The following is a 10,215-nucleotide window of genomic DNA, read 5'->3' on the forward strand; positions in this document are numbered from 1 at the left end:
GAACTACGGTAATGCTGCAATCATGCGACGATGCAACAGCTTGCATCCTGATTATGTTACTATTAATCCCCACTTGTACGCACACTGATTGTACTATCATGAGCCTAATTATTTTACACGAACCGGGCGCTCGATTTCCCTTGCTCACATGACCCTAACGTAATGCAATCTCACCTGGGAACCTGGAGCAGCCAGCGATTTAGGCAGTTGATTACTCCGGCAGTGCATCCCCAGTGCCTTGTCAAGGGTCAAGGGCCGCCATGGAAACTCGCCACAGGATCTCCAAAGGAGATCCACCCCACGCGCACCAGCTCATCATTGTCGCCCCCTCCCATCATCCCCGGCTAACCAGAGCTCCGATCCCCCTATTTATACCCGCGCGCCTGCGCATCATTTGCTCATCACCACCGCCGGCGAGCTCTCTCCTTCCTCTCGACCTTCCTAGCTACACGGACACCCACAGAGCACCGGTAGTTTGTTAAAGAAAATGGCGCCTCAGAGCCTGGATCTTGGCCTGAGCCTTGGCCTGGGGCTCGTTTCCCAGCCCACCCTGCCGAGCTTCTGGTACTCCGGCGGCAATGTGGCGGCGGACCAAGAAGTGGGCCCGACTCCGACCGCGGCGGCGGTGGAGGAGAGGAGGTGCTCGCCCGGTAGCCCGGCTTCGAGCGGCAGCGGCAGCGGGCTGAAGCGTGGTGCCGAGAGGTCCGCCGGCAGCGGCGACGAGGACCAGGACGACGACGGCGGCAACGCGCGCAAGAAGCTCCGGCTGTCCAAGGACCAGGCCGCCGTCCTCGAGGAGTGCTTCAAGACGCACCACACCCTGACTCCGGTACGTGTCTCGCTTCATTGCACACTTACACGGTCGATCGCATCACATGGATGATTCATGGAGAGATCGATGATGGGCAAGGAAATGACATGGATTTCGTTGCATTTACAGAAGCAGAAGCTGGCGCTGGCCAACAGCCTGGGGCTGCGGCCGCGGCAGGTGGAGGTGTGGTTCCAGAACCGCCGCGCCCGGACAAAGCTCAAGCAGACGGAGGTGGACTGCGAGTACATGAAGCGCTGGTGCGAGCAGCTCGCCGAGCAGAACCGCCGCCTCGAGAAGGAGGTGGCCGAGCTCAGGGCGCTCAAGGCCGCACCGCCGGCGCATAACGGCGCCTCGGCGGGGCCGCTCACCACCCTCACCATGTGCCTCTCCTGCAAGCGCGTCGCGTCCACGTCCTCCGCCTCGGCCTGCACCGTGCCCAGCTTCTCCTCCAATGCCGGCATCGGCATGCCAGTGCCATCCCCGGTGGCCATGCCCGAACACCGGCAGTTCTTCTGCGGGTTCCGAGACACCGGAGCAACGTACGGCAGCTCTGCCGGGCTCGCGAAGGTGGTCAAGGCGGCCAGATAGAACGAGCTATCTCTGTGACGCCGCCATGATGAGCATGCCAAGCAAGCTAACAAAAAAATGGCGGCATTGTCACGACTCACAAATTTAAGCAAGTGTAGCAGAAAGTTTAATCCTTTTTCTTCTCTGTCTCTGAGGGAAATGCAAGTTAATTAGTTTTAACAATCTAGGATCGGTCAATCGACGAGTTCCTGCGGGGATGAATGTATCCATGTGAAAAGTTTATGAAATAACATGAGAAACTAATGCATACCAACATGTTGAGTAAAAGTACACCAACATGTTGAGTAAATTTCCAATTTCCTTCCCTGTCTTGCATAGTTGTTGCAGTGGGCAGCGTAGATCGAGGGTCGGTGTATTATTACTACTTGACTACTTGGCTTGGTTTGTCAGATGTATCACCAACATGTTGAGTGATTTTCTAATTTTCTACCCTGTCCTGCATAGATGTTGCAGCGTAGATCAGGAATTGGTGTAGTATTACTTGACTTGGTTTTTTCTGGAGTATCATCTACTCAATTTCAGCTGCCCGACAAGTTGCATCTTAAAGGTGACTTCTGCTTTAGTTTGGCCATCTAGCAAAAGAAGTTATGCTATTAGTATACCATTTCACTTGCCTATCTTACGGGCAAATTTTCCAAGTCCGAGTAACATGTTAGGTGCATGGTCTCCTCATTTTGGTTGTTCAGGTATTTCACCTTGTCGTTTCTATGTGTTTGAGCTTTTATATTGGCCTCCGGAGTCGCAACTGGAAGATCCGCATATCCTGGCCTAAAAAATTCTCACGCGTGTCACAAGACCGAACCAACGTGATGTAGAGGTCGCCAAAGGACCACACTGCAAAGAAAAGCCGTCGCCGCCCTCACCGACAAATGTTGCGGACCCTGACCTCACCGGCATCAGAGGCTGGCAAAGATCTACGCCAACAAGCAATTAACATTCATGTAGGTGACACCGTTGATATTGGGAGACTCGAGGAAATCGGTCTGATCGGTGCGTAGCCACCAAACAAATCGTCACCGTCTAACTCTAGTTATAAAGCCGGAAGCGGGGAAAATAGAGCTACATAGGATATATCATGATCTCCCTGCACTCCCACACTGACAGAACAAATGGAGGAGGGGAATGGCCTATCAGTATAGGAGAAGTGGCGGCATGGTAGGAACGCTCGGAAAATCGCCTCTATAGAGTTTGATGACGAGATAGATATTTTTTTCTTGCAATCCATTTACAGATTCATATGGTGTTTGAAGGTGTAGGTTTACTAGAACCAGTTGAGATGAGTGGTCTTAAAGAGTTGTAGGAGTACAGGGGAATTCTCATATGGAAACAATTATTTCAAAGGGATTTGAGTTTTCTTTACATGTCCGGAGAAGCCAAGTATAACCGGAGATTAACATGATTGTGCCGACAATGATTAAAAAATAGCAACCTTTAGTTTGTGCCTAGCTTGCTTGTTGAAGAACCTCCTCATCTGAGTGGTGTTATAAAATGGTTAGTGCGGATGTGGTCACTGTTGTAGTTTGCATATTGCAGATCTTATCGCTTCAGGTTTTATTTTCCTTTTTTACTTGCCTATGCATAGTTTGGCCTTATATGACTTTGGTATTTAAAGATATGTTTTTTTGTACGTGTGTGTTGGTGTTGGTCATGTGCATATTAATTATGTAGATGCCGGGTGTGTACTCATTGTGTTTATATCTTTCTGATGTTCCATTTTGAGCCAATAAAGTTCACCCTTTGTCGTAAAAAAAAAACCATGCCAAGGGCGATGACGGCGGCGCGTCTTCGGCTCGATTCAATGCTTGTTGTCGTCGTTAGGTGGTCTATTAAATCTAGATCTAATTTTAATTATTTCTGGTGCTCCTTGTACTTCCGTGATTGGAGATGAATAGATCAAAAGTTTCTCGCAAAAAAAGCTTGTAATTCCCCTATTTTAAATTAATTGAATTCTTATTTCTGTCATAAGTAAAATAGGGTAAATAACAAAAAAAGGCAATACCCGCATCTAGAATATAAAAGATATTTTAGAATGAATTTAGTGATACTATATTGGTCGTGATATTGATAATGCGGCCATCAGAAAACACACGACGACAGGCCGAAGCGCACGCACACACGAGCGTGACCGACGAATCAGATGCCGGCCGGGGGCGCGACCGCACGAGCGCACACATGCGACGTCGACGACGAAAGTGCCCGGAAAACGACGATTAAAGGGCGTCATTCAACGGCGCCTAGCTACAAAACTACTAGTAGTAGTGGTATTTTGATTGATACTACTAATTTCTTCCGCTAGTGGTCGCTAGAGTGGTTGACGTGCAAGTTTTGTGACATCGTTCGCCTACCTGTAAACTGAGGAAGTAGCTTGTAGGGCACTAGGGCTAGAAAAAGCTTGGGGTAAGGAAATAAGGACTGCCTATTTATGTGGTACCGCAAAGAAAAACAGCGTCAGTCGATCTCAAACCATTAGATCGCCATTTAACGGCCATGATCAGGCGTGCACTGTTTATCTGCAGCCTTGCACCCCCCAACAATTGCAGGCCGGATTATTGCCTTCTCCAGTCCACTTGACCGACATCTTATGGTTCGTCATTATTTACATATGGTCTTTTTTTCTTAGCCGCTCATTTTATCTGGGCCTTCAGTTTAATGTTAAAAGTGAGAAATATAGAATACGAACCTGTTCTATGATAAGAGTAAGTAATCGTTGTTGTTTGAAGGTTAATCCATTTTATGCACTTTGTTCAAAAGCAAAGGTATATATCCGTGGAGGCTGGTTCGTTATAAATCAAGAAATGACACTTTTTTTTAGGTCAGAGATTTGTGAGGTGCTCCCCTTGCCTCCCACTGCCGCCACCTAAACAGTCATCGGAATTCCTCTTCTCAGTCCCATCCCTCACAACCCATCGACCTCCTGTTCTCAGTCATCGGCATTCCCCGTCCCTAACCTGCACAGTCAACCCTCTTCCCTACCTCTACCTGGAAAGTCACAGGTCGCTGCGTCATCCTCTTCTCTGGCAAGCTCCTGGCTCAGCATGGAGCGCTGGCCAGGGCCGACACTCCTTGCCACCTATTTATGCGCTTTGTTCAAAAGCAAAGTTATCCGTGGAGGCCGGTTCGTTATAAATCAACGAAGGACATTTCTTTTAGGTCAAGATATTTGTAGCGCGCCGCTGCACACGCCTCGCTGCCACGTCCCTGGCTCCCCTCTCGCCTCCCCGCATGGTTGTACTGCCGCCACCCCCATCAAACCCCTTGACCAACTGTTCTCGGTCATCGGCATTCGCCATCCCTAACCTGAACAGTCAACCCTCTTCCCTACCTCTACCTGGAAAGTGACAGGTCGATGCGTCATCCTCTTCTCTCACAAGGTCTTAGCTCGGCATGGAACATTGGCCAGGGCCGACACTCCTTGCCACCGCTCGTCATGTCGCCCCGCTTCTATCCTTGACGGAATCGCATGACGCGCGCGAAAATTCCAGGCATCTAATCTCTCCGTTCCATAACCACGACAAGATTTATGGAACGAAAGGAGTAACATTTAGGAAGCACAAAAGAAAAAACTAAAAGAAAAGAAAACAACAAAGGCATGCACACTCCTTTACGCGAGAGAAAGGAAGACACAGAAAGCGCAGCTAGCCACGAGATGCCCAGCTAGGACTCGCGATCATGGTTCACGGAGGAGGAGCAATATAGAAACACCAGTGGGGGTGTGCTTTGTCCGGTGGAATGTTTGACCGGACGGCCGGCCGGGATCGTCGACAAAGCTCGCTCTCTCGCTCGCTCGCGTGGGCGGCCGCTGACCGGGCTGCACGTGCGGTCGACATGCATGCCCGCGCTGGCACCGCACCGCCGCGCGCCTCGGGATTCCGCGCCACGCTGCCACATGCTCGCGAGTCCCTGCGCGCGTACGTGCGTGCCCGCCTGCTCTTCCAGTGTAGCTTGCGAGCTTCCTCCTTCCCTTCGCCGCCGGTGGCTTCGTCGTGTTCTCGCGCGGGCGCGGCGACCGAGGGAAGGGGGCACGGCACTGGCATTAGCATAATCCGCGCGTGGTCGCCTGCTCTGCTAGCCGCATAATCTAATCTGGTCTAGTCGATCGCCCATAATTACATGCGCAAGTGCACGTCGCCGGTCAGCCAGCGGACCCGGATTTCGTGCGCTTCCTTGTTTAACCGGGGCTAGAGATTGCAATGGTCTGCCTAGACTGCCGTGCCTACGGAATACTCATGTACATAGGTGTGGCAACTGGCCGTTGTCTAGGAGGAGGAAGATTTGTCCAAATACTCGTTGTTTACCCTGAGATTAGCATTTCCCTTCTTCTTCTGGGCATCTAGAAAATAAAGCACTGCATGTAGTATCTGCATATATGGAGGCAAAAATGAAGCACTGAAGTAAAAGATCCCAGGAGACGATTGTATTTGCATATAGTACAAAACTTTGACCCCATTATCAGACAGACAAACCACTATACAAAGTGATCGATCAGCTGATAACAATCATTTGGAGCGCATATTTGCACGCCTGTGCAGGCCCATCTCATTCCGCCATGTTGCATCGCATGCCCGCGAAGCACAGCGCATCGGTCGAGGCAAAGCAGCAACCAAACGGACAAAACACATCGATCACGACCGTGGATGCAGCTTCCTCGCTCCCTCCCTGCTGCACGTACGCAATTGTTGAGATAGACAAGCGCGCGTACGTATACTGGAAATAATACTCGACCGATCGGGGAGGGACGCGTGAGAAGAAATGATTACCGGCCACCATGGGTCACATGCAGGGCCGGGAAGAGCCAGAGATCGATCGAGCCATGCATGTGCACCATGAATAATTCAGCAGTTGCCCATCGACCGATCGGCCGGTGTCTTTGACAGCACGGCCATGTCGGCCAAAACCAAAATCAATGTGGGTAGCAGGCTAGCAGCTAGCGGCACGCTGACGGCATGTTTGAGAGCTCTCTCTCTTTTTTTTTTTGCGAGCACGACCAAAAGTGAAAAGCCCGGCCTCGAAGGTGGACCGACGACAGAGTCATTGGAATTGGACAGAAGGACTGGGGCTCCATGCATCCGTCGCAGCGGAAAGCTGGCTAACCAACGCCGAGCTGGGCGTCACGTTGCATGCCGGCCTAGCTACCACTGGCTCGCTCGCCCCATTGCTAGCTGCTGCCATTAATCCTACCACTGGCTGGTTCATGGCTCGTACATTTCACACGTTCGCACGCACCGGCCTCCAATTATGCCAGCCGAGCCAACCAACTTTTATTCTTCTTCCAAATAAAGGCACTCACTGCAGCGGCGTACTGTAGATAGTGCATGCAGTGCGTGATATTCCCGTTTCGTGGCCAGGTGGGTACGGACCGGGCAATGTATATTTGCCACTTCCGCAATGTACTAGCCCAACGAGTGAGTAGTAGTAGTGTAATTAATTTCCTCCATGTCGACCATGTATGTCTGCCAGCTTGGGCCAGAGAGGGGCCTGGCCGGTGTATCCTGTCCGTGCGATTTTCTCTCCTCCTCGATTTTTCTTCTTTTTATAGTGATATGATTTCCTCGCTTACTAGTACGAAATGACTAACCATTTCTCAGAAAAGAGAGATGATTAACCAACGACAGCCAATGATTTTTCCTTGGCAGTGGTAGGAGCCAATGATGAGGCAACCGTCCCACCCGGGCTGTCTGTCCGTCCGGTCCGTCCAACTGAACAAGAACAACCGATGGATGGATCGGTCCAGTGATGGTCCATGGATCCATCACAACCGATAATAATCAATCATAAGCTTGAGGCAAAAGCCAGCCGCACAAGTGGGGCGAATGATTAGGGCGACCGATGCGCACGACCGCCCCCGCCTCCACGAGGCCGGCACATGGCCCGTCCCCTCCAGCCTCGTACATCTGGGCCCTCGCGGTCGCGCCCGGCCCCCATCATTGGCCGCACGTGAGGGATAGATCCATGTCAGCTATTCCCCAAATGCACGCACTGGCACTGCCGATCCAGCACTATTAGTATTTGGTGGAATTCATCTACACTATTGCTCCAAAGCAACATAACCTGGAGTACCCGTTTTCTGATGCTAAAATGAAGAAGAAAACATTGCGTACCTGTTGTACTACATCACACCATCCCCTTGCTGTGGGCATAAATAATACTCCCTCCGTTCAAAAATACTTATCATCAATATGAATAAAAAATGATGTATCTACAACTAAAATACGTCTAGATACATCTCCTTTTACTCATTTTGATGACAAGGATTTGCGGACGGGGGGAGTACTACTCTAGAAATGCTTCTGTGCGATGAGCATTTCCAGTTTCGAATTAAAAGTGACATAATGTACATTATAGTATCTGGCTTCGATCTTGGCGGTGGCGACGGCTGGCCCGGACCCGACCATGGTGGTGGCGGCGTCCCCTCCACCGGGGATGACGGGCCAGGAGGCGGGTCCTTGTGGCGGCGGATCTTGGGATCACGTGTACGGGCTCGTAGCAGGACGCGCGCGGCGGTTGGACCTTACTCCGGCGTTGACGACGCTTGACACAGGAACGCGGCGGCGGTTGCCGTTGTATGGGCGATGACAGCGGCTGGTGCGATGGTTGGTGCTCCCTGCGGCACCCGGAATAAGGGTAGCGACCCTTCTTCATCAAAGGCAGCGGACGCCGGGGTCGTTTGAGCGACTTGAAGTCCGGATCTCGAGGAGGTGACGACCTTCTGAGGCTGGTGCCGGTATGGGACGCCCCTTCCATCAACAGATCGAGTTGGATGCGGTTCGACATGTGACACATGTGCCTCTTTCGGAGTTGTCGGGCGGTGCCTGTCGTCGGCTGGTGAAGCCACCAGTGGATGCGCTGCCGACGGATGTTGCGCACGACGTCTTATACGGAGACGTCAAGTCATGCTAGTTATCGACAGGTGACGCACGGTGGTTATGGCGGAGTTGTCATGTTTAGCATGTTGTCGTTGGATTGAAGGTGGTGGGACAGTAGCGGGAGGCAGGCGACATGGTATGTCTTTGTCTTCCGTTGTCTCCTCCAGAGGTATCTGGCTATCGAGGTGTCGGTAAATGGATAAGGGCGGATGGTACAAATGACTTCAATGACGAGTTTATGCACTCCAGTGGAAACACAAGATCTTTGATCGAGCTATGTCGCCACGCGCCTGTGTCGTGTCCTTGCTGAAGGTGGTGGATTGAAGCTTGGTTTTGGGATGAGAATATGGAGTTCAATCTTGTGGTGGACTCGCCGTCATCAGCGCACGTGCGTCGATTCTTTTTTGAAGGCGTAGCCTAGGAGTTGTGTTTTTTAAGTTATGTTGTGTCTTGTATCATAGGGTTAGTGGCTATTTGGGGAAGTTACTGTCGCGAGGTATACAGCCTCAGGGTTTGTTTTCCGCTTTTTTCTGGATTGATGGTCTTCGGCCGCTGGATTTTGCACTATTAATAATATATGGTTGCATGTATCATTCTGATGCAGAGGGCGGGGTTATCCTCCTTTTTTAATAAAAAAAGGATGCGGTAGCTTGTAAGAGGATTGGATTACTTGCTAAGAAAAGATGGAGATTGACGCTTGGGGATATGTATGAATCTCCTGTCATCCTTTCTCAGCTCGCTGATCTGATGGAGACGGTGACAGCTGAATGAATCACGGAACCAATTATTGACACGCACCTGATACTCTACCTCACTACTAGTACTAATATAAGTATATAACTTTCTTTAATTCCCCCTGGTTCCAAATAAGCATGATTACAAATTCTCAGTGCTTTCGGTTTAACAGAATCTCTCAGGTCTCAACCTACCATTTCCCAGTGATACTAATAATCAACTAACACAACATATATGTACTCGTTTGTTAGTTTGTGGAACGGTGCTGTTGATTGATTAGCCACTCTATCATCACCTACTTGTGATCAATACAATAGTCCAAGTGCATGAGTGCTGCTCACTCAGCTAGCATATGCAATGCAATGAAGCCGGGTATAGTAAGTAGGGTCAGCAGTAGGTAATAATTTGAGGATAAAAGAAGCGCCCACTTGAGCCGACAACAACAATATAGGGGGCTTGATCGCCACCCTACACCATTATTCAAACACCCCATCTGCTCTTGCTCTTGCTCTTTGAGGATGCAGCTTTCAGTACAAGATTGCACATGTCCTCACTATCATGCCAAGATGCATAAACAGCATGGGGCCTATCATTGCGTCCATGCGTACCAGTTCCCCCCATTTGCACTGCATAATGGAAATAAACGGCCAAAAGCTAATGCAGATGCAAACTTATAGTACAGTTTTTGTGACTGCAACCTTTACAAGATCACTTCACAAGTTTTGAGCGCCCAATGCAACAGTTTCTTCATTAAAAGTCAAGGTTAAAAGGAGCTTTCATGGTACCTGTGCAAAGATAAACATCGGTCACCCGCAAAAAAAGAAGATAAACATCAGTTGCTTGAAAAAAAAAATGGGCATGAGAGCCTTTTCCGGTGGGCAAGTATTACAAAGTGTGCTGACAGTATACAGTTTGCCTTGTAATATCTAGCCCAATGGTACTACTAGTATGCAGAAGAATGTTCAAGTCCATTTGCACTAGCTTCAGCTAGCTTTAGTAAGACTTGAGTTTTTTTTTGCGGCTGTAGTAAGCGTCGAGTTAAAGTTAAAGTTAAAGCTTGACCGGCCATGCAACTAACCAGTTGCAGGGGGACTAGAATTTCCAGGCACGAACAAAAGTCCCAATTAATGATTAAATTCTCGAATCTTAGTACTATATATAGACCACTTTGCTTCTTCTTTTTTGCGGGGTCTATAGACCACTTTGCTTAACTATGCA

The 10,215-nt window shown here is 49.8% G+C and overlaps 1 protein-coding gene across 1 annotated transcript; it reads left to right on the forward strand.

Moving 5' to 3' along the window:
* Positions 1-247: 247 nt before the first annotated feature.
* LOC123150202 (homeobox-leucine zipper protein HOX28) lies at positions 248-1,652 on the forward strand. Its single transcript, XM_044570031.1, has 2 exons — positions 248-829; positions 941-1,652. Exons 1-2 carry the CDS (start codon positions 488-490, stop codon positions 1,397-1,399), a joined length of 801 nt encoding a protein of 266 aa, XP_044425966.1. The 5' UTR covers positions 248-487; the 3' UTR covers positions 1,400-1,652.
* The last annotated feature ends 8,563 nt before the right edge of the window (positions 1,653-10,215 follow it).

This window comes from Triticum aestivum, chromosome 7A (genome assembly GCF_018294505.1).
Source record: "Triticum aestivum cultivar Chinese Spring chromosome 7A, IWGSC CS RefSeq v2.1, whole genome shotgun sequence".
Lineage (NCBI taxonomy): Eukaryota > Viridiplantae > Streptophyta > Magnoliopsida > Poales > Poaceae > Triticum > Triticum aestivum.

Excerpts from the sequence above, each read along its gene's own strand:
- LOC123150202 (XM_044570031.1), top strand. The coding sequence starts at position 488 with ATGGCGCCTCAGAGCCTGGATCTTGGCCTGAGCCTTGGCCTGGGGCTC. Across the intron at positions 830-940 it reads CGCACCACACCCTGACTCCG|AAGCAGAAGCTGGCGCTGGC; the intron begins GTACGTGTCTCG and ends TTGCATTTACAG.